We start from the raw sequence: 25,160 nt of genomic DNA on the forward strand, positions 1-25,160 counted from the left end.
CAGCTGGATTTCCTGTTCAAACGGGGAAATCCTCTCATAGATAGAGGAGTTTGTCCTTCCAAAAGCAGGATGTACTATGTTATATGTTCATCGTTGACCACTATAAAACATTCCACGGCAATACAAGCTGTCAAACAGTTTCAGCAGAGTAACTTAAACAAGGGGATCATGAGGTGGAGCCTCCTGAAACATTTATTTATACTGAGGGAAGAGGCCCAACCTGAAGCTGCTGACCTGACACTGAAAGTTGCAAAGCTGCACAAAGACGCACACTGTTGATCAGAAGTGAACGACAGCTTTTTTTCCCCACAAAAAGTGCAAAGTAAATCATGCAAATCATACTTGAGGACTGACTCAAGAATGTTGTCTTCCACGCTGTTGTACCAAGAAGTGACATGTTAATATGCCGTGGGTATCAAATAAACTAGTTTAATAATAGAATAGAATGTGTGAAAGGTTTTAATTCCCCCGAAGAATACGGGCTTTTAAACCGTGAAACTGAAGATAAAGTCTGTCGAGGAAGGAGGTCAAAGTGGTTAATGTTGGATTTTGACACAAGTCAAATTTTCAGTTCATATTTCTAATCAACAGTCAGAGTTGGTTCCTTAAACTTCCCCTGCTATTGTTCCGACCCCTAACCGAGTTGTTTTTGTGCCTAAACGTAACCAAGCAATTTGTTTTTCAACACATTCTATTTTGCATCAATCAGAAAAACGGCTCTACGTCGGAGTGGCTGAGGCCCCACTCACATTTTTCACATTTCAGCTGTGTGCAAATATGAGCACAACGACTGGCAACGTTTCAACATGAAGACAGAAAAAAGGTCTCCTATGTGAACAAGAAGGCTTTACAGGCAAACAGGAAGTCAAACACCTGTGGACAGTAAGGTCATGCCAATGTCCAGGTGACCAAGGAGTCTATAGACATTTACATCACTCACTCATGGATGTTACGGCTGCGTGTCGGTCTGACTCCTGCAGCCAAGTCTACAGAGAAAGGTGCTGATGACAACTTTTCCAGAAAATTACAAGAAATCCCCTCGCCATCCAAGCGAGTGATCAGAAGCTGCAGCGATACCGTGACAAAATTCACTGCTGATGCCAACGCTGCAAAGTCATGTCTAACTCTTGTGGCTTTGCTCGGAGTCCAGGTGACAAAACCACAGATGACTGTGGAAACACATCGTGAAAATCAAGTGAGGAATGTAAAACCACCTCGAGACCCCAACAGAGGAGGAGATTACTGTTCCATCCTCGGTGATATCGATACTCCAGCTGGAAGAGGCAGACACGATGCAAGAAGGCAAAAGGTTGGGTTTTTTTAAGATAAATTCCATATTCTGAACAATAAGCCGCAAATCAAGATCCAACCCAGGGACATAACAAATAACTTTTACCAAGAGAACAAGGGGGGCAAGTTGATATTGACATTCAAACTTTTATGAGGAGTGCGTCCCGATGTCACATCCACAAATCGGTTTGGCGCTTTGGAAACAATAATTATCCTGGATTATTCTAGATTTCCATGGATCCCTGATACAAGATCCAAATTCCATTCTCTATATATCATAAACGGGGCTGTTGATCTCTGGAAAGTTGCTTAATGGTTTTACATTACATTTATTTAGCTGATGCTTTTACCCAAAGCGATTTAAAGTGCATTCAACCATGTAGGTATGTCAAGATGCAAGTACTTCAACTTCATCATGATGATTGATGTACAGGTTATTTTCCAGCACAAGAAGAAGCACCTATACAGTCATATTCACCATATAGTCAGCTTGTCCTCGTCATATTGTATAATCTATATGATACAGTAAGGTTCTTTTCCCCATAGAAATAGAATAAAAAATCGGAGCAGTGCAGCAGAACTGTTTTCCGTGGTCATTGAGCGACATCAAAAGGAAATATTATCACTGTTGTTCGTTGTTATGGTGACAACACACATGAGTGGGGCCATAAAGTGTGTCACACGTTGCCCCGCCGGCAGCAGCGTTAGTAATGGAGCCGAGTGGACAGCCAAATCATACCTCAGGCCAACGTGGAATTACATGGAAGTTTGCCTGCTACATCAGTTGCAACAACAACTTTGCACCAAATCCAATACATCTCAATGTAATCATCACACGCTCATGGAAACCAAGTAAATACAGGTAATATTTAGGTAGGGAGAATGACCATTTCAATGTTTCGTCGCGTGCACATCCTAAATCCATCCTGTGCTGTTTGACATCCAATCGGGGCCTCGCTGCGCCAAAGGCTGTTAAAAGTACTGCACTGTTAAAAGCCTCCTCAGATATTTTGACAAATGTGCTCATTTGTATCGTTTATGTGTGAAAACACCCAATGCCATAATACTAGGCTTCTTTGTTTTGTTCGATTGGAGCCAGAAAAAAAAAAAAGTCTTTGGCTCTTCCTAGATTTTGAGAGGCAGTTTGGGTCAAAGTAAACTCAGTGGGAGCAGGTGAATAACACGGTCTCACGTTGCACAGAATAAGAATGTGTTATTGGATCACAATTCGTGCATGTCATCTAACTGTTAACTTTAGACTCGGTGACCCTCCTGGGGTTCTTCTCTTCTTCTATGGTGAGATAGGTAATACTTCAAATAGCGCTTTTAGAAATGCGATACCTCTCCGAGCAAACAGTCAAGCTTTTTCTTTTCTTTTTTTCTTCTTGAATTTTCTGCATTTTCCTTTTTCTGCGAACTACAGTCGTTAGAAGCTTTCGTCTGATTCCTCTTCACTGTTTAAGTGTGAGTGCATGTCAACACACACAGACAGAGTACATGTACATTTACTGTACTCACTATTTCCATTTAAGGCTACTTTATACATATTGTACATTTTACTCTTTATTTCTTTGACAGTTAGAGTTCCTGATTAACACTTTATATAATAAAAATAAGACAATCTTATTAAATATGATGCATTTCTATGATTAAAAAGTACATAAAGTGGTTAAACTTGACTTCACCTTGACAACAGTAAAAGGCTGCAAACAAATTCATGCATCAGAAATAATATTCCAATACTTGTTTTCATAATTATAAACTAGTCATACTTAACTTATGATATTTAAGTACATGTGAGCCCTCCCCAAGGCAGGTTTTGCATTTCGCCTGATCCATATGAACAGTTAGTGTGTTGTTCCAGTCTGGTTATTGTACAATGCCACTTTGGGGAAACACTCTGCAGATACTAGAGAAAACACAGATGATGCAAGACTTTACATCATGCATTTATTCCTCGTAACTCCTTTCAAAAAGGCCTGAGCTCCGACAGCGTAACTCCGCTGGCTGTGAGCACAGCTGCTGCTGCTCTGCCCGGCTGCGCTGGTTGAAGCTGTGGAGGTGGTTATTGCTCGGACTGTGGCTGCAGTTGTGGTTGTATCGATGGTGGAATGGATACGGCTACAGTAGCTGCATTGTGACCACTCTTTACTGCACCTACTAACACCAGCCAAGAAAGCCACGCAGTGAGCATGCCATGCTTTTATCAGATATGACAGATGTGTCACAAAAACACCACAGGAGCTCTGGAATACAGAGCAGCCAGTACATCTATGTGCATTCACACACACACGCACACAGACCATGCATTTAGTTAGTGTTACACCCATTATAAAATATTGTGTCACAGTCATAATCATAAGAACCATAGCACAGCCATGACTACAGCCACAATTACAGCAGCAGCAATGGCCAAAGCTATTTCATCCCATGGCTATAGTTATAATCACAGCTGCAGCCTGTCAAAATCAGCCTCTGCAGCAGCCACTTATGTACATAATACATAGCAGGCTTACTACATCGGTTGGGTGGATTTTTGCTAACTTTGGACAAAGTCGTTGAGCTTAAAGACTGGAAACAGTAAGACTAAACAATGCTGTAGCTTCATATTCATCTTACATATATGAGGGTGGTATCATATCATCAATCATATATCATCTAATTCTCTTATTTTCCAAAATGTCAAACCTTTCTTTTCAGTAAGACGTACTTGAGCAGTTTTACAAATTTTATTGCTACTTTAACTCATGCAAAGGACCTGAAAACTTCCTTCACAACCCGTCCGTGATACATATAACCAACGTGCAGGAAGAAACTCATGAGTGCTGGAAATTAAATGTTTCTGTTATTTTCATAGGTTGGTGTTAACACAGACTTTCTCATCGTTCTCCCTCAGCATCACCAAAATGCTGTTTTCTACTAAACTCACATTTCCTTTACAAACAAGTACGTTTTGGTTTCATCATTTCTGAACACGAGCCAAAAAGCAGGTGTAGATCGCTCTCCCTCTTCCTCCATCAGTGCTCACCTATCCCTCCATGCTATTCCTCCTGGCAGACCCAAACATTTACAAGCAGGTGTGGATCTGTGAGAAACTTTGACTGAGCGCAGATGGCAGGAAATTCCAGTGAAATGACAGTGGTTCGGTCCAAACCACAAGACAGTGTGAGCAGAGCCCTTGAACCAGATACAGCAGAGCCAGGAGCAGCAGCAACAACTGCAGGGCCTATGGACTCGACTTGCTCACCGGCCTGCCAGCCTCTTGAAATAGGAGCAGCTTCACAAGACGTCTGTTAAAACTCTTCTGCGATGGGACTCTGGTGTGGTGGGTACTGGCTGACTCCATCATGTCTTTCACAACACATTTCGAGTGGTATTTTCGTCTGTGAAACCTTATGAAAATAGATTATGTTTTGTGTTTTTTTTTTTTTTTTTTTTTTATAGAGCTGCGTTTGGTGAAACATCTGGATTTCTGCCAATAGATCAGGCAGGACTATATCAAGCAATTCTTTCCAGCTCTCCATGCAGCACTCCTCCATATGATGTCATGGGAGAATTCATTTTATACAACTAGCAGACAGACGTGTGTAGTGAGGGGGAATAGTGGAGCTATGTACCTCGCAACCTGGAATTAAAGTCGATTTTGCGTATTTAAAATGCGTATTTATGATGTTATGTTGTTAGCATGATATGTGAACTGTTGCTGTTGGCCGAATAAATAGTTTCAGAAATGATTTATGTAAAAAAAACTTTAGGTGAATTTTGAAGCAATCATGTCATTAAAAAAGTATTTGAGAAGAAGTAAAGTCGGGTCAACAAAAGAAAAAAAAGGAATAATAACCAGAGGAAAAACAGCTGTTGACAAAATTACCGACTGTTTGTGAGTGCTTTAGTATCGGTATGCAGCGTGGCTTAACTAGCTAATATTGCCAGAGTTGGCCTGCTGATTAATGAAGCAGCATTGCCTTTTTGAGAAACAGCCACAGACAGTGAATCAGCTGCATGTCGATTATCACCATCTGCTCACATTACCGAGCAGAGGTAAGCTCTTAAGTGCCTACTAAAAGTCATCTCAAGCGGTTTACACTAAAAGGTGATTTCCGAAGCTATTCCACCATCTGACAAGCTGATCTAAAGAAGTATTCTAGCAGCTTCATTGTAGAGGCCTTCAGGTCATGTTCAGGGTATAATGAATGCCTAAGACAATGACTGAAGTATGTTGAGAAGAACACTTTCTTGTGTTACAAAAACTACAGATTAACCTATTAATCACTAAATGCACGCGTTTCCTTGCCGTTTTAGTTCTTTATACAAGCCAGACAATGGATGTATTAAAAAGCGGAATGGGGCACACTGAGGCTGCATATATGAGGCCCTACATTTTTGTGCCGGACGAGATAACAATAGCTTTCTATAAAAAGGACAGTGAAAGTTTTGGATTTATATTGCTAATGCATTTGGGATTTGAGGGGAGGGAAAGAAGCTGAGATAGTACAGCAAAGAGGGGAAAATGCTTATTAAATTACAAAAAATAAATTAATACTGTAAACATATACACATACAAATACATATATTTGTTCCAGGTCAGGATTATGACTTTCCAACATGTTTTCCTGCCAAAAACAATGGCACCAACAATTTACCGTGTCACATTCGAGTTCCTATTAAAATTTCTCCCTGTGTTTCCAGCAGGGCCTCTGAATCCTTTGAAACACTACTCTTTTATTTTTTGGTACTAAAACTTTGAAATGTAAATTCATATTTCCTCTGGGAGCTTATGAAAGGAGGAAAGTTATGTGTGGGTCTGTGTCACAGATTCTGCGAGGTGTCATTAATCTCGACAGATCTCTTTAATTTAACTGCTGTAGTTGTTATGCTAGTGTGTTGGTTTTAGGTGGCTCCCAGTAATAATATTTAAACTTTATTACAACTAATCCCTCTACGCGGTCCTCTCTTTAGTTTACACATCCCAACACTAACTCATGCAAAGGCGGGACAGTATGTTGCTACTGGCTGTGACTTCATGCTCTGTAAGACATGTTTTTTTTAACATAACAATATTCTCATTTTATAAGACTATTCCTCTTGGTTTCTGAGTTTATTTACTAGTATGTGTGATGTCATATATTGCTGCTGCTGCACTGATTCAATCAAACTCTCTGCTCTCTTGCTGTGCTGCAATCTTTCACTGACAACCTCATGGGAAATAAACTAATTAGCTTTACAGTATTATATTTGATAAATGCTGACTTTCTTTGTGTACAATCTAGAAACATTTCAACAACATTCATACCGTATGTTGAAGAGGTTACATTGCAACATTGGATAGCTGTCCAGAAACACAAATGAAGGCTAATGTTGCTCCATATATGCAAATATACAACTGTTGCCTCCCAAATTCGCCATATGAACATAATAAGTTATGTCAAACAGTGTGTGTTTCAGCTTGTTTCTCTGTCCACAAGAAGCCAAAAACCATCAAAATATTTTACAGCATGGACATTTTCCATGGATTGACTATAAACAAAAAAAATGGTGGGTCAACAACTACTTTGCACAATTCGACATAATGTGCTATTTCACTTTTTCCACACATTGTTAATCCCACTGAGCATGTAACGTGAGCCTAGCTGTTCTCCTTAACATGCTGCTATACCTCATTTTACCGCGTTGTCCACCCGCTGCCTTCACAATAATCCTCTCAGAAAGATGCTTATAACACACGTGAATAACACACAGAAAACAAATAAAAAAGGCATCTTATTCAAGCTAGCGGCTAGCCAGTTTGTCCTGGAGAACCACTCAACGTTAAAGTGGACCATTTTTACCAGAGGCTTGGTTTATTGAAGCAGCTAGTGCACAACAAGTTGTTTATTCTCAAGTTTTTCTTCAAAAGGCAGATTTTAAAATGTGTAGAATTTAGTCCACATCATCCGTGGTGACTGCAGAAGTTGCTTAATTTCATTTATACGTGTTGGCATTGCTTACGTTAAAGTGACACCATGTATGAAACTTTGCTGGCCATAATGGGTATGTTTACATTTCTGCTAATAATTTAAATGGAGGGCTTTAACTTGTAATGTAATTATTTGACATTGTGGTATTGCTACTTTAATCAAAGGATCTAAATACACCACTGTCCTACAAATCATCTTCCGGGAACAAGAAGGGTTTGCTTGCAACTAAATATGGAATCAAATCTAAACCAAAGACAGGCACTCTGTAATACATTTGTTTTCTATTTGAGCACTGTGAGAACAGCCCCCAGCGAGAATCTGGAGTTCATCGTCATCATGTAGAGATAAACTACCTCCATGTATTAACTGGAATCTTTATAATGCCACTAATTCACTGGACTGTGCTAAAACGAAAAGTTCAGGGACTTGAAATAATTTACCAAATTAAACATTATTTAAAAAGACATTGGCCTGCAGTTAATACACACCAGAAACAATGTTGAAACAGTTACCTCTGATACTCGCAGTGGGTCGTATTACCCAGCTGTGTCACCCTTGGGTGTTGCAAAAGAGCACGCAACTCTAAGCCAGGAATAATATTTCTGAACCAAACAATTAGCCATGCGTGTAGGGCAATCATTGTTAATGTCCGTGAAAGGTATGTAGGGACCGGGAAGCTGAGAAAAACAAGTGACAAACCATTTCATCAGCATGAACACAGGCACCAGTGTCATAATACAACAGTCCAAACTAGATCGGATGTGACAAATTCAGGCTCCAGGCTTTTTCATTGTAACAAATATTTATGTAAGAGAGAGCAAATTTGTTTCTTGCCTAACACTAATATGTCCCGTATGATCAGAGTCTCTCAGTAACTTCAAACCCTTCATTAAATACATTAGATCATCTTCGTGAGCATGGGTATTAAAGGGGTATTAGTAGAAGATGTGACTCTAAATGACCTCTCAGAGGGAAGTGCAGTACAAATTGTGTCCATCCAAATATTGCTCAAATTTTAATTAAATTGACTAAAAGTCAACAAAAGAAAATTAGTCTGAACAGGTGTTTCCATCAGCTGGATTTATGCTTGCTGGATTTGACAACAAAAAATGCAAAAGGTTGATGGTAATACGAAGTCAGTCTAGTATGAAAACAATTGTCTTCTAATAATTAGGTGTTCTTTTTCTCTAATTGCTTATTAGTATTAGTAACCAACCACTAATACATTAGTGGTTGTTTGCTTAAATATCGAAATAAAGCAAGAATGTGAAGAAGTGGTGTTTGTATTTCCATCAATCTTTTGCACTTTGTCATTGATATTCCAAATTCTTCACCTCAATCTAGTATGAGTGGTGTTGGATCTCCAGAAAAAGCTTGTTAGTGGACCATGAGTTAAAATATTGTTTTAGATTTCCAAGGTCAGGAAAATCAATGAAATGTCATGCAACATTTTTGTTTGGGAGTTTGGGACAGCTACAAGTAGTTTCCAAGGTCAAGAATGAACTGGACAAAAGTTTTGCATCATCATTTGTATACCTTATAAAACCATGCTTTCCTTGGCAAAATTTCCCCTCATCTCATCTACCCAGGCTGCAAAAGTGCCCCCTTGGATACCACTATGGTAGATAAAACATGATGCAGTGACCTCTAGGGTACCCTTCAAGTAGAGAAAACACAATACAGTGCCCTCTAGGGTACCCTTCAAGTAGAAAATACATGATACAGTGCCCTCTAGGGTACCCTTCAAGTAGAGAAAACACAATACAGTGCCCTCTAGGGTACCCTTCAAGTAGAAAATACATGATACAGTGCCCTCTAGGGTACCCTTCAAGTAGAGAAAACACAATACAGTGCCCTCTAGGGTACCCTTCAAGTAGAGAAAACATGATACAGTGCCCTCTAGGGTACCCTTCAAGTAGAGAAAACATGATACAGTGCCCTCTAGGGTACCCTTCAAGTAGAGAAAACATAATACAGTGCCCTCTAGGGTACCCTTCAAGTAGAGAAAACATGATACAGTGCCCTCTAGGGTAATCTTCCAGTGGAGAAAACATGATACAGCACCCTCTAGGGTACACTTGCATTAGAGAAAAATATGATACATTGCCCTCTAGGGTGCCCTTCGGGTAGACAAAATGTGATGAAGTGCCCTCTAGGGTGCCCTTAAATGGAGACAATATGATAGAGTTCACTTTAGGGTTCCTAGAGAAAATGAGGAACTGTGCCCTTTATTGGAGAAACCATGAAAATGTGGCCACTAGGTTGGCCTTACAATATGCAATGCAGTGCCATAAAGGCTGCTCTACATGCTAGAATACTTTCTAGATGCTGGTGATCCCACCGCATGCAGCTGGTCCCTTTTTTCTTTGTATTTAATGTTTGCCCCTGCCCTTCAAACAACCTGAATCCACCACTGATCATAAGTCATCTATGACCTGAAAACTCTTGCAAAATTCTGTTTTGGGATTCATACTTTCACTTGAAATCTGATTAAATATTTTGAAGCCGTTGCTTACATTTTGAAAAGTCAGCATGCACTCAAATGGAAATGCTTTAGTTATTTTCTTCCCTTGGTGTGAAATCAAGCCTAACATACACTGCCAGGGCACAGGATTTTTTTGTTTTTGGGGGGGCGGTGAATCCAATCTTGGCTAGTTGCTGTCCCTCGCTTGTAGCACCATGCTCCATCTCACCACTTGAGCAAACAATCTGAACATCTGGCGAAATAATCACTGAGTATTGATCAACAACTTGTTCAACCTCCCAAAGGCATATTAAGGCAATTTTGTGCTTTACGGTTAAGGAAGAGTACAAATCTTGTTTATTACCCCTTTAATTGTCACATATATATAAGATTAAATGGGGTAAATGATTAAATTAAGTGTGACTCAGCACTCACTGCATACACCTCTGTGCAATGGGAGAGCTGGCAGAGGCCCGCGACTATAAACCATGATTCCCCAGCACAAGCTCCATGTCAGTGATACCATGAGACTAATGATTAAAACAAGCCTCCTCATCTGTTTGGCTTCCAGAAAACCAGATTTCCACCCCCTGCGCAGCACTTTTCATTCCAGCAACATTACATAAATCACTGCACTGCAGAGGAGCGGAAAGGAAGAGCCCCATAAGTAATAAGAAGGGGAAAAAATATCATATTTGTGTAAGAGTTCACTACAGTATAGCAGAATATCTATTAATTGCCTTCCTCAAATCCTTGTTGCACAATCAAAACAAGTTCTTGTGTAATACACAGAGGTACAATTAGACCTGATAATAACATTTCTTAGCAGTGTGGAACCATTTGCCTCTATTTAGGGAAGCTTTTCCTCATTTATCATAAACGCTTGACATGTTAGTGGTTGTAAAGCTGTTGCAAATCCAACCAAACAATGGTCCATGTGCCAGCTGGGGGGGCTCTGGTTGTTTACTGACAGCTTTCAACGTTTACAGTTATTTATGCTAATGCTTCTTATTGTTTCCCATCATGCTCATTGTCAAAAGAGAAAAAGGAGATTCTGAGATGATCTAACTGAAGAGTAAAAACACCAAATCCGCTTTAAAACCCTTCATTACAAACGTTTATATCTAAAACACACATCTTAATGGTCACCATGACGACACGGTTTCTACAACATTATACATTCAAAACACATTTTACGTACAGTAAGTTCATGTTATATTGGGGTCTGTTCTTACCGTCTTGCGTCCACTCATAGTTCACAGCTTGTTAGTCGGTCTTTGCCTCGCGCTGGCTGCACGCGGATTGTGCTTCCCACTGTCACTGCAGCGCTCTCTGCACCGCGAGCTCACTGTCTGCGTCTGCCTTGCTGCGCGCGCACACGCACGCACACGCAGATCTTTTTTTATTTTTATCTTTTTAATCAACAGAAGATGGGATGCAGTTAATTAAACTAATTTCCTAGGAGTTTCTGTGCTACTAAATAGCGCTTGTATAAGAACAAACTGACCGAACTACATACATTTGTATCAACATTAACATTTAATATCATGGTGACTTTGGCTTATTTTGCATTTTGCACGTTTTAACTTCAACATGTGCTTCAGGAGGATGCTGGCTTTGAGGTGACTGTTGGAGCTGCTTCCCACTTTACTGACGACATGCTGCAGTTTAACTAAATGTTTTATACCTGGGTTGAAAGGGCTTTTTTTCTGTTTTCTGTGACCCCAATATGCAAAATCACAATGCACTTTTGGGAAATACTCTTATATTGGATTTTATAGGTTAACTTCTTTTATTTTTGTTTTTTACTCATTTGTACCTAAATGACTTTCAACCAAACATGTTTACTGAAACATGAACCTATCTTATCAGCTCTGTAATAATGGATGTCTGCCTCAAGGTAAAATAAATATTTAGCTTTTTAGACGTTGACACTTAAAGATCAGCTGAACACGTGTGTCCTATTGAGTGTAACGAGACAAATATAAATCTAAGACAGCTAAAACCACAGATACATAAGTGCATTTTAGTGACCACGTTAAAGTACTTACTAATCAAAGTCAAAGGTATCAAAAAAAGAGTGTATAATGTGTGTGTTTATATGTACGTCTCTTCAACATTGCGTGGAAGTCAGGGACAGTGCCTAAGGAGTGGCAGACCGGGGTGGTGGTCCCCCTGTTCAAAAAGGGGGACCAGAACGTGTGTACCAACTACAGGGGTATCACACTACTCAGCCTCCCTGGTAAAGTCTACTCCAAGGTGCTGGAAAGGAGGGCTCGGCCGATAGTCGAACCTCTGATTGAAGAGGAACAATGCGGGTTCCGTCCTGGCCGTGGAACAACAGACCAGCTCTTTACTCTCGTGAGGATCCTGGAGGGGGCCTGGGAATATACCCATCCAGTCTACATGTGTTTTGTGGACTCGGAGAAGGCTTATATCTTGTGGGAGGTGCAGCGGGAGTATGGGGTGAGGGGGTCACTCCTTAGGGCCATCCAACCTCTGTACTCCTAAAACGAGAGCTGTGTTCGGGTACTCGGCAGTAAGTCAAACTTGTTTCCAGTGGGGGTTGGCCTCCGCGTGGGCTGCGCTTTGTCACCAATCCTGTTCGTGATATTCATTGACAGGATATCGAGGCGTAGTCGGGGGAAGAGGGTTTGCAGTTTGGTGTGTGAAGATCGCATCTCTGCTTTTTGCAGATGATGTGGTCCTGCTGGCATCATCGGTCTGTGACCTCAGTCAGGATGAGGATCAGCACCTCTAAATCTGAGGCCATGGTGCTCAGTAGGAAACCGGTGGATTGCCTGCTTCGGGTAGGGAATGAGTCCTTACCCCAAGTGAAGGAGTTTAAGTACCTCGGATTCTTGTTCACAAGTGAGGGGACAATAGAACGTGACATTGGAGCGGAGAATCGGAGCAGCAGGGGCGGTATTGCATTCACTGTACCGCTCCGTTGTGACGAAAAGAGAGCTGAGCCGGAAGGCAAAGCTGTCAATCTACCGGTCAATTTTTGTAAGGTAAATAAGCGGTAGACGATGAGATGAGACGTTTTAACTAATTATGTAACTGCAAATTGAATGGTTACTTTCCTATTATTAACTAACAACCATTATAAGAAAAAAGCAAGTCCTGATGCTTAGAGAGAGGTATCTCAATCTGGCAACCCAAATGTTATAGCTGCTCATTAGCACTAGTAAATTATTCATTAAAGATTGCCCCCAGACAAAAAGTTAAATTACTTAAATACTCATAAGAACCCATGGTCAGTTGTTGGTTAAGAGCTTTCATTCTTCTTTTTATAGTATTATAGTATATTAAGTGATTTCCAATGTGATTGAGGACAAAGTCCCAAATGTTATTGCTATTGTAGGATAATGAAATAAAAGTTCCCAACCAACATGATGGTGCTCATAGAACCCCCTAATGGATGGTCTATGTCAATACTTGATAGCATTTAAATGGCATCACAGTTATTTTCCATCATTAACTTTAAGATAACATAAAAGTCAGTGCAGAACATACACGTTTTCAATCTGAATAAAAAGTTGGACAAAGCCTGTGCACATCTCATATCTTCTGGAGGTTTAGTTCCATGTTGAGTTTGCACACTGGGAACAGTTAACAGCACTTTAACTGATGACCTGAGAGGCCAAAATGGCTCATATGGTCCGAGATGTATTTTGGCCTCAAGCCCTTGAGAGATGTATAGACAAGCAGAAGTACTTTAAGCTCTATTCTCTGACATGCTGCAATAGAACCGAGAACGGATTTGATGTGTTCATTTTTCTCTGTCTTTGTTGAAAGAAGAGAATGTTCGAGCAATCTAACCTGCTGGAAAAGAAAGCGTGGATAAGTTTCTCGAACTCATGCCTGGACATGAATCCTCTGATTCTAGCTATGTTTATAAAATCATAGAATGCACACTTGGTAATTGATTTGACATGGCTGTTAAAAGATTTTGGCCTCGGTTTTTGATTTCCAGAGTGCTACCTTTGAGCCTATCTTATACTGCCAAAACTATTATTATTATTATCTTAGTTTTGTCTACATTGAGCTGAAAAAAATTCCAGCCACTATTAATAATGTTTTTGTTCAATCCCCTTGCAGAGAGAATCTAGGAGACTGTCATCACTTTGTGACAAAGCAAGGTAAATTGAGTAAGTCATAACCCCTTTAAGTTCTGCAAATTAATTAAAAACGTCTTTAGACAAATGCAACTTCCAAACCAATATAATATAATGTATTGTAATTCTTATTTCCAGTGGAATCTCTATAATTTTGTACCCCCTGTGTTTGTGGTGAAAACAGAATCCTATGGAATATTTGGCAGCTCTGCATAATCTATGTACATGCTGTGGTAGAAATGAAGGCTGAATATTACCTGTCTCACATAAGGTGAAGTAAACTGCCTGTCCCTCCCACATTCAAACCAATCACACATCATAACTTGGACATACTGTATGACAGCCTGTCAAACATCTGGCACTGTTAAGATTGACGTAAATACACAAAGGAGGCACGGAAACCTTTTATCTGTGTAGGCCTATCTGATTACACAGCGAAACAGCAAGTCAGAGTTGCATTTCTGATTCCCGAGGTGATGCACAGAGCTGTAAACAAGTCCTCTGGGACGGCGCTCAAAACAGAACCAGATGGATGAAAACAAATCACAAAAGAACATATTCTCCATGAGAGTTTGGAACGTTCTCCTAAGATATTTAAAAACAGCTGGTTTTGGTCTCTTTCAGAGGTGGGTAGTAACAAAATACAAATCATTTGTCACTGTATACTTAAGTAGACTTTTCAGGGAACTGTGCTTTACTTTACTGTTTACTTTGACTCCACTACATTTTAAAACACATTTCTGTACCTTCTTCTTCTCATTTGCAAAACAGGCCAACTACTTTAGTTTTAATTAATTGAAGGGGAATTATCAATTATCGTTTTTTTCTTAATATGATGCAAGATTAAGAAGAAAAAACAGCTAGTAGAAATGTCCTTCATATGGATACTTTTGATTTTGAGTATATTTCGGAGCCTGCACTTTTTCACTGTTAGTTGAGTAAAGAGTTGAAGGACTTTTACTTTTTTTAAATTTTTGAACACAAGTATCTGTTTGAGTAGAATGTCTGGAATTTTGACACCTTTGGTCTGTTTTGCTTGACCTAATTTCTCTTTCTGTTCTCTTTTCCCCCTCAGGTACAAAAAAAAAAATGTGTTTAAAAATATTAGAAAACCCTTTTCACAGCAGACATTTGACTTTTCATAGCAGGAAAAGTGCAGGTCTTACTAATAACATCAACAATGGCTCCGTTCTATGTCCCAGTAAGCCATGACAGTGCGACAGCGAGCCAACATATACAACACCAGGACCCTGAAACTGGAGCAGCTAAATGGAATTCAGCCATCATTCATTTTATTTTATTTTGCGTCTCAAAATGTCTACCATATAAAAAAGGCCTTTGGTAGAGAATATCATCCATTGGTTGTTATTATTAAGCACAGAAGATCATTAAAGTTTAAATCTAATTTAATCAGATGAACATTTTATTGGAAATGACATGCTGATGATGCAAATGAGACCATTTTCAGTCCCACTTCTTACAAATTTAAAACTTTTTGGGGGAATAAAGATGTTGTCTCATACATTTGAAGACATTTTGATTTTATCATAACATTGTGATTACCAACCAATGGGTGAATCTCAGGGGTCAGAGTGGGATTAACAAGCTTTAAAAAGACAGAAAAATATTATATGTTCAGGTCTCTAAAAACATCCCACTCACAATGAGTTTATGTGTGGAACTATCATTATTTTATAAAAATGCTCACAACTCAGACTGGCAACATGTGATTGGGTGTCATGAAGTGATATCATTTTAGAGGGTCATAAGCCAAAAACAAAACAACTGTCATAACAAGAAGAGCACAGTACAGGAAGGTTGCCCGAGCAGATTTAAGATTCAATTCCTGTCTGCTACTTCATTAGCAAACTTTACAGCAGGTAAGAGAAAGGGGGGCGTTTGGAGTGTTTATGTTGTCGTTTTTTTAAAGGTCTTTATGACTAGGCAAAATGATGTGCTGTGAAAAAGGTGTGTTGTACAATACCTGTAGGCTAGATGTCCTCAGCGAGTTTCCCCACCTCTGTTGATCACCTGATTTTCTTTGTCATTAGATGCACAGCTGTTACTTATTTACTTATTATTTCCTCTGTGTATGAGAATCGTTTTACAGGTGCATTTACCAGATTTATGTATATATGAAAAATGTCTAATGTAGTTTGCCCCCCGCGACCCTGAATACAGGATAAGCGGTTGATGATGGATGGGTGGTCCTGCACACCCACACAGGTGTTTTCAATTGTTCCGTCTAATTACACCTCTGCTCAGGTTGAAATCAGACACAGCGATGAACAGGATTATGTGAGAGCTGCAAATTCAGTGTGCCATTAGTGATAAAGGTGCAAGTATTTGTCTCACCTTAAAACAGCATTGTGGGTGTACCATGAGCATTTGTTTAACTCCATTGTTGTTTGGTAAATGTGGAGTAAAATATCCCCAGTGTCACCATTCATTTATCTTCATAACAGCAGCGCCACACTCTGTTTGTCTGTGGTAATACACCACCAGTAATCTGTTGCTTCATGTTCTTTCTCTCCAAAATATTTAAATCTTACAAATGCATAGATGTGAATAAAAAGAACAAACTTAGCAATTAACCACTTTTACCCCACCAATTTAGACTTATATTCTGGAGCTTGTTGTAAAATAAAGACGTTCAGCAAAGATACAAGTTGTATCATTATTTATTTCCTTTTAAATCACGCACAATGGCAGCACCAATTATTTAAATATTATTCGCTATCGTTTTATTGATTTTATTCCCGTATCTTTGGAGGCTTTTGTTGATCTGGGTGGACTCCTTTTCAAAGACAACAGGTGAGAACGTTTTAATACCAGCTCAAACCGCGGTGGGTGGTGTTCTTATGTGATGGCTAAACTGCTCAGCTATCGACGCCGCTCTTCCGGACCGCTCTGCGCCACAAACCCAGCACCCCTGTCCAGCACTACCGCCAGTGACGTCAGCTAGTTCGGTGGATAGAAGAAAGCGAGCTCGCTGCACAGGGGGTGAAGCGCTTGTGAGCAAAAAGGACGACCTAAAGTAACATATTTGAGCGATTTTACCGAAAGCAAGACATTTTACTCGCAAAGGTCGTGGTGAGTATTTTGTACCCAGACATTTTTCATTTTTCCTTCCTTTTTCTTTTCTTTTTGGATTTTTCAACGATGCTTTTTCTATTTTGCAAGTGGACAGAACGCAATGTGCTGGCTCTCGAGCTAGCTGGCTAGCGTAGATAACTCGGAGAGGCTCGTCCCTCTCAAACGAACGATGGTTGTGTGGGTTTTCTTTTTTTTTTTTAGAAACACAACGAATTGGATGCACCTTTGTGATTGTGACGTAACTTTTTCGCAAGTTTGTGTAGCTTTGTTTTGTTGCGTTTATTGTGAAGATTTTTCCGTGAAGGGGTCGATTTGTTTTTGGCACGCTTCACAGCTAGCCCACCAGCTAAGTTAGCGGTAGCTAACAGAGGCTCCATTGGTTCGATTGTCGCAGCTCCAACCTGATTGATTACAGATTATCGATCGAGCATTTATCAGAATTTTGCAGGTTTTGTTTTTTTTTGCAAGCAGGGAACTGGTCTGATTGCTGTTTACCTTTTATGCCTTCGATTGTTTGTCTGCTCACCTTAGCTGTGCTAGCCGGCTCAGCCCCCGCAGCTAGCAGAGGGCCCGTGTTTCACAATAAAGCCTGACGGTGGCGCTGTCGGGCTCCAGGCGGGTGTGTTGTGGATGGTTTAGGTTTATTTTTGAGCATCTCCAGATTTTGTTTTTCTGGCTCAGTGGGTTTTTTTTTTTTTTTTTTTGTGGAGTAGATTTTTTTTTTCTGGCCTACCTTGATGGAAGAGTGTTTTCTCCTGATTTTGGAAGTTTTGGACTCAGCTTTGTTACATTACGTTACAAATACACACTTTATTAATTAAACGTTTATTGATCTGAATGAGTATTATGGCTCTTGATGTTTATGAAAATCAACACACGCAGGTACACCCATAAGCCCCGTGTTAGTCTGACTGTTAGACAGAAGCCAATGGTGACTCAAAGTGTTTACATTAACCCAAACGTACTAATACACCCCAAATATACCCTGTTTCTTTAAGATCAAGCATACGACATCGCGACATTTATCACATTAACAGTGAAATCTATTTCCGTGAATGTCTTCTACTTTCTGTGTCCCTCTTTCTTACATTTAAATGTTGAAACTCAACTGTATTATTTTATTGGGTTTATAATAATAGTAATAATGGCACTAGGGTTTACTTTGTCACATCCTACATCTAGTTTTAATGTTGTTATTCGCATGGAAGTCAGTAATAATGTTTAAATATAATTAAACCGACACAACCCACGCTTAAACTGGGTGCTTCTTGTTAATTTCAACACATCAGTAATGTTTTAGTTTGAAAATGCCTCCAATAAGTTAATGTAGATATTTGTGTAGGGTTGTTACGATACTAGAGTATGCCGATACCCAGGGAGATGCACTCTAATAATTTTGATACCACGGGGAGATATGACGAAAATGAAGAGGCAGGATTTTTCAAATAAAGATTAGAACAATGCAAACATCGGAAGGGTTTATATTCTGTATGAAAACTATTTTCAGATTATCTGAGAGTTTGTTTTATTCTGTGGACATCAAATTATTTGACGACGGTTAAACCTTGGATTCAGTGGGTGAATAAGTTGTTGACTTTTCAGACAAATTATTGTTCTATCCTGTTAAATTAAGGTCTCTTAACGTTAGACCGGCAGGACTGATGGCGTTAGCGGCCTAGCGCCGTCATTACGTCACTGTTTTAGACGTTAGCGTAATGATAACCAAACGGACAACCGTTTAAAACTTAAAAGTTGTTGAAACGGGAGCTTTACTAACTCTCTAATGTCCCCCTAAAGACCGGGTTTTTTACGATCCTTCGCCAACTTTGTTGTGCTACTTTACTACGTCGCCACCACCTGTTAGCATGTCGGCTTGTTTACATCGTTAGCCTTTCCCTGCTCGTTAGCCTCGTATGCTAACTGCTTCCAAATGCTAATGTTCAACTAAAACTTTAGCTGCTAGTGAGGGACGGAGCCGTGTAGCTGTCCGTCTGTCTGCAGCGCTGCTATGAGAGACTGGGCTGTGTAGCTGTCTGTCTGCAGCGCTGCTATGAGAGACTGGGCTGTGTAGCTGTCTGTCTGCAGCGCTGCTATGAGAGACTGGGCTGTGTAGCTGTCTGTCTGCAGCGCTGCTCTGGGAAGTAACGCGCTAATTGGAGGGAGAGACGGCAAAATTATCGATAGTTTAATACACATTTTTAGTATCTACTTTCTGAGTATATATATTTTTAGAAGATATGTATGTACGTATGTATATATTAGTTTCATAAAGGCAACACAAACTAGCATATGAGAGCAATAGGGCCTACCAATACATGTTTCTGTTCAGTTAGCAATACAAATGTGATGGGTGTTTATACAGGTTTAGATTTGTATGTGTACCGTATTGTCTTATTACATACATTTCACTTAAAAATGAATTTGTGTCTGCTGGTCATACCAAACTGGTTGGCTTAATGGGCTTTTCTTGGAGGCGCACTGTTTTTTTGTTTTTGTTTGTTTGTTTGTTGTTTTTTTAAAGAGCTGTCTAACGGTGTTTGTTAGCTTGACTGAGGTGTGTTTTCTGTCACCTCAGTATAAATCGTGAAGGTCGACACCAACCCAAACTGATCCCAGCCCACAGTGTCAAACATCAGACGACAGCGGCCCTGCACACAGGCGCTATGGAGTGAGTGATTAAAAATGACAAACTATGGCGACCCGATTCAAAGTGGGCCTCATCTATAAATTGTGAACATTTTAACTGCCATATCACATCACCATATTTTTGGGACCCCCTTCAAAAATCGAAATGGCACATATCAAGAGGTTATTCCTTATATCACAACTCAGATTTATGTATTGTATCAAACATACACATGTTAAAAACTGAATAAATGAGGCCAAATAAATGCATCTAGGCAGAGTTAACAGGCTATCAATTAAACAAAGCTATAAGCTTACTTATTGTAAGTCGCTTTGGACAAAAGCGTCTGCTAAATGACCTAAATGTATAAGCAGGCTACACTTATCAGAATAATTTGAATATTCAGGTCTGCTGTACAGAACCAGAACAGCAGGCTATATTGATCAAATAGAGCCGATGTGATTATATTGTGGTAAAGCTTTAACGGTGCTTTACAGCTAAATTATACTTTTCTGAACATATGGAACTGCCTCTGTTGCGTGAAATGAACAGTCATTGTTTCTGCCTACTTCACCATCACATTCACGAAAACTAACAAAATGGTCAACCTGCAATGTAATGCTGTATAAAAGCACCAACAGAATTGTCAGTTAATGAATATTAAGTCACCCACATCTAAACCCCAAACCCATCCAATCTAAACGGTAGGCCTACTTCACAGCTTTGTAGAATTCAACTTCCTGCCACGTGACATTATAAATATAATTTTGATGGGCCCCAAATCCTGCTATAATCTCTGCAATAAAATATTAGCCATTTGTCCTGTTCCCGTTACTCGGGTGAAGGTAAACATCCCGTGGGAAACACCGGTGACTGTTATTATTTCTGTTGAAGTTGGTGTAAAAGGGATTTAGCAAGGATGCAGTCTCTTCACAACACATGACTGACTGGTTATGTGCTAACCATACAAGACATTAAATGTTCTTGAATATAATAAGCATGCCTGTTTTTAAATTGGTAATGTTTAACCTCCTGTACAGTTGAATAAGTTTAGTGTGTACATAGTGATACTAATTTTACATATTGCAATATAATACTGTTGTATGAAAGTCCCCCAATAACAGCAGCACCACACTTAATACAGCGGAAATGCGCTGATGTTAATAACTTTCTGATTTAAAGACTTGTATGCTACCGTTTCTTTAGTACTTAAATGCACCTTTCTTTTGTTGAGCACTAAAATTCATAATCCTCTCCAGTATTTAACCCAGCGACAGGGTTAGTTCAGAGCGTTCAACGTTGCTCGTTCTGCCACTAAATCTGGGGCTTGTGTGTGTGTGTGTCTTCCTGCTTAGTCGTTCACCCACCACCGCCAGCCTTATGGCCAGCAACATCACCAACAAGAACGACGTACGCTCCCTCAACTCTCGGGTGTTCATCGGCAACCTCAACACCCTGCTTGTCACCAAGGCGGATGTGGAGGCCATCTTCTCCAAATATGGCAAGATCGTAGGCTGCTCTGTCCACAAGGGCTACGCCTTTGTGCAGTTCGCCAACGAGAGGAACGCCCGAACAGCCGTCGGCGGCGAGGACGGGAGGATGATTGTCGGGCAAGTCCTTGGTAAGGTCTCAGTTTGTGTGATTTTTATTTCATTTTATTGATGTTATATACTATTCACATAAGATACATCATTAAACTGAAGCTGTTCTTATTTTAGATGGTTGGACAATGATTCCCAACTTTTAGAACTTTGCAACCCCGTAAAACAAAGCACTGTCATTTATAGTACTTTGTTGCATATTTTTAATAGAAAGGGCTATTTTTCCTTATTTAGTGAGTAATATTTAAGGCATTAGCAGGTAAAAATAACAAGAACCTGAAATTACTGATTTGTCGAGTAGAATTGGAGCAAGATTTACCTTGTGACCCTCTTGGTGGCTTTCTGGCCTCTGGGACGGGAGCCTATGCATTGGAAGACAATAGAGCCAAAGCTATGGACAAAAAAAAAAAAAAAAAAACTTTTACACACTAGACTTTCAATACTAGTTCATCTTGCAAGGGTGCCACTCTGAAATAGCCACTTTTAACTCAACGATTCAGCATTTGAGCTTAAAATCACAACATGCATCTATGACTATGAATGTGCAAATATTTTCACACGCTTAACATCTGGACACAAGATGTCTCCTACAGTACTTCACAGGGGAAAATCCATTCAGTTGTAATGTCACACAGTTATACATTGACTTCTTAAACTGTTTTTGCTTTTAACTGAAACATTCAAATGAGCTCACAAGTGTCAGCAGATGAATGTGAAAACAGACTTTTGGTTTAAAACACTGCACATGCATCATTCTGCACAGCTTGAGACAAATAACAATAAGCAAAATACCATTTGGAGTGGAGGGGGCTTTGAGTGTACAGCTATTCCAAGTAAGTTTGTGTTTGTGAGATGCCAGATCTGCTGAGAAAGTTCCAGTGCTGGTAAACGTCCAAATGCATTGTTAATCATTCCAAGGTGTTGGCTTCAGTTCGTGGTTCTTATTTTCACAATCTTATCAAAAGTACAAAATGTTCAGATTTGTAAACATCTTGGCAGTTAGAGGGGCCGGATCTGAAGTCTTCTGCATCACTCATCTGTGTGGTGTTTTTTTTTTTTTTTTAACTCAGACATCAACTTGGCTGGAGAACCCAAACCACACAGGTCAAAAACCACCAAACGCTCAGCCGGAGACATGTACAGGTCAGTCGATACCAAAGTTACAGCTGTTACGCTGTTCTTCTCGAAGACAAAGGAACAGGCTTATCACCTTTGCCTATCTTTTCTCACAGTCTCTTTGTTTTTCTTCCTTTAGTAGCAGTTCCTCATTTGAACTCGACTATGACTTTCAGAGAGATTATTATGACAGGTGAGTAAAATGTTTCCTTTTGAGAGAAACCGTAATGAGTCACCTTTTTGTTTGTCACTCAGTGCTTGTTATTGTTCCTGAATACCTCCTGTCACTGCTTGTGTATGCACCAGACTGATCTCATGAAGTGGCTTATGTACTATGGCTTTTCGCTTGTTTATCAACGCCTAACCCTAAAGGGCGTTTACATACAGGCGGATGTGATGGGTCGTTTCGCTAGAGGGCGCTGACAAACACGCGGATGTGATGGGTCGTTTCGCTCAGAACGTACACATACACGCGGATAGCTCGAATTGCGAACAGATAACACGCCACAGGAAGTGCCGGTATATTTACGAAAAATCGTGATGCCACGTTGTGTGCACAATGCTGTAAAATCGTGCATGGAAAAAAAGTGTTTTCTTAACCCTGAAAGTAACTCAGAATGTTCCTTTTACTTTCAGAGTAGGTTTCTCATTTCTCAGTTTTTACCTCATTGAATAAAACTGCCAATTCCCACCACACAGCACTTGAGTCGAGACCTCACTAATGAAAGTACATTTTTGTCTTTTAACAATGTCCCAGCATGAGGCAGTTCAAACAGCAGTACAAACACATGGTTTTCAGCAGGTACAGGGAAGAAGGGCACTGACAATCATAGGTTTTCTTGCATATTGTATATTTTACTTGTTTGTTAACTTCATTTTTCTATTGTCGGAAATATGTATTGAGTAGTGTATAAGGGGTAGGATTAAATGCGCTAATGCTTCTTCCTACCCTTTTTCGGACATGTAATTTAATATAATTTTGATTGCTTCAACTATTTTGTAGTGTTTGTTTTGTATTACTCACATGTTCTAAATAAAACCTTCATTCATTCATTGTCCTGTGTTTGACACCAGAATGTACTCGTACCCATCACGTGTTCCCGCTCCCCCTCCACCCTTGTCGCGTGCCGTGATCCCATCCAAGCGCCCACGGGTCAGCATGAGCAGCGGAAGCAGCCGACGAACCAAGAGCAGCTTCTCCTCCTCCTCCAAGAGCGGTCAGAGGACTTCCTCATCCAAAACGGGTAAGATTACCTGGACATTTGGCCTATTTGCCTATTTAGAAATTTAGGGACGGGAGCAGCAAAATGAGCAGGGTACTGGACAGTTGTCAGGAAAATGAATACGTGCACCATCTAAGCTGATGTGAGTATTAAAGTGATACTACAGTCAAGAGTATCCTGTGCAACCAATGCACAATTAAAAAAAAATACACCCCTACACAAAGATTTATTTTCACAATTTAGCACACCGTCTCAATCATGTTTGACTGAAGTTGCTCACCCAGAGTTTTTTTTTTTCCTCCTCCCCTCAGCAGTGAAAGTGGACGAGCTGCAGACCATCAAGCGGGAGTTGACCCAAATCAAAAGCAAAGTGGACGACCTGCTGGACAGCCTGGAGCGCATGGAGAAGGACCACGGCAAGAAGTCAGGTAGGAGGGGGAAACGCAGTCTCTTTAATGGGGAGCAGGGAGTCTCTGACTACCTACTCTGTTGGTAAAAATACAAACGCACCAGTGTTTGACCACATGGTTTGCACAAAGCTACAATTTCTGACTCTGAATTTCTGGCTGAAGGAAAGGGCACTAAAACGGAGCCAGGTGAGGTGACTTCACCTCCGCACTCGAGCAACAAGAAGGACGAGGGGTTAAAGAGAGACAGGGAGTGCCAGGACATTAACGACACAGATGACGATGATGACGACGACGATGAGGAGGAGGAGGAAGAGGGAGACCTGTTGGAGGATGAAGAGGTGCCGTTTCTTTCTCTTTTTTTTTTTTTAAGCCTCAAAGCTACAGCTACCAGTGCTGGCAAACCCGTAAACCATATTTTCTTTTAATACGATTCATCAAATAACCACCAAAAAAAGAACTGGCGCTACGCTGAAATCATCCAGGCTGATATATCCTAATATAATATATCTGCAATGAGACAGCCGAAATGTAACGAGGTATTTCAGAAAACTGAGTTGATCACATTTCGTCATTAAATATCGTCACTCATTCAACCTGCAGGTGAAGAGCCAAGAGAGAGAGGACGAAGAGGATGAGGAGGAGGAGGAAGGCGAGCACGTGGAAGGTGACGACGATGTCGAAAGTGTCAACGGTGAAGACGACTCGTAGGCATGGAGCGCACCGACGCATGCAGTGTACGCACAGCTTCCAATAGGAACCCGGACTCCTGTTTTAACACATGTACACACACACACACAAGCATGGTGAACAAACTCTGTTGTCCCATTGTCCCTAAATATCCCCCCCCCCCCCCCCCACCTTTTTTTTTGGTTTGTTATTTTGTCCAGTTGTCCAGTGTGGCGTAACGGGAGAAACTAGCTGTAGGTCATGGTTTGTATTGTTACTGCGTCGTTACTTGCCTTCAGGAGAAAAGGAAACACAAGACTGTTAATGTTCTCAGAGACGACAGCTCGACGGACATGTCTTAATGAGAGGACGAAAATTCAGCTACGAATGACCGGTTTTAGGTTCTATGTATTTGTTTTTCCTTATCGGTGAGTTTGACCTTGTCTGTATGTTAAAGTCACTTTTTTTATACTATTCAGTTTAACTGTAAAGGAATAAATTGCAATAAAATATTAAAATGAAAGCCCTTTCCGGAAAGCAGTTTGTTTTTTACAAAAGATAAAAAGCTTACAAGAATTGTACTGGACTGG

The 25,160-nt window shown here is 40.2% G+C and overlaps 2 protein-coding genes across 5 annotated transcripts in view; one reads left to right on the forward strand and one right to left on the reverse strand.

The window, feature by feature from the left end:
• The window catches only part of glis1a (GLIS family zinc finger 1a), a 38,670-nt gene extending 27,649 nt beyond the window's left edge, over window positions 1–11,021 (reverse strand). Inside the window, exon 1 of the mRNA XM_084008130.1 lies at window positions 10,947–11,021. The gene's annotated coding sequence lies outside the window, so the exon portion shown is untranslated. The remainder of the gene's footprint in view (window positions 1–10,946) is intronic.
• A 5,747-nt stretch (window positions 11,022–16,768) lies between these two features.
• On the forward strand, window positions 16,769–25,093 carry LOC311012608 (heterogeneous nuclear ribonucleoprotein C). 4 transcript variants are annotated; one of them, XM_084008131.1, is made up of 9 exons: window positions 16,769–16,925; window positions 19,504–19,596; window positions 20,910–21,175; window positions 22,226–22,298; window positions 22,411–22,464; window positions 23,346–23,515; window positions 23,806–23,922; window positions 24,067–24,242; window positions 24,505–25,093. In XM_084008131.1, the coding sequence occupies exons 2-9, from the start codon at window positions 19,592–19,594 to the stop codon at window positions 24,610–24,612; spliced, it is 969 nt and encodes a 322-aa protein (XP_083864257.1). In that variant the 5' UTR covers window positions 16,769–16,925; window positions 19,504–19,591; the 3' UTR covers window positions 24,613–25,093. The 4 variants fall into 4 exon arrangements, with proteins under 4 accessions (XP_083864257.1, XP_083864258.1, XP_083864259.1 ...); XM_084008132.1 differs by having other exon boundaries at window positions 23,809–23,922; XM_084008133.1 differs by having other exon boundaries at window positions 22,414–22,464.
• Window positions 25,094–25,160: the final 67 nt, after the last annotated feature.

This window comes from Eutrigla gurnardus, assembly GCF_963514095.1.
Source record: "Eutrigla gurnardus genome assembly, chromosome: 4".
Classification (NCBI taxonomy): Eukaryota; Metazoa; Chordata; class Actinopteri; order Perciformes; family Triglidae; genus Eutrigla; species Eutrigla gurnardus.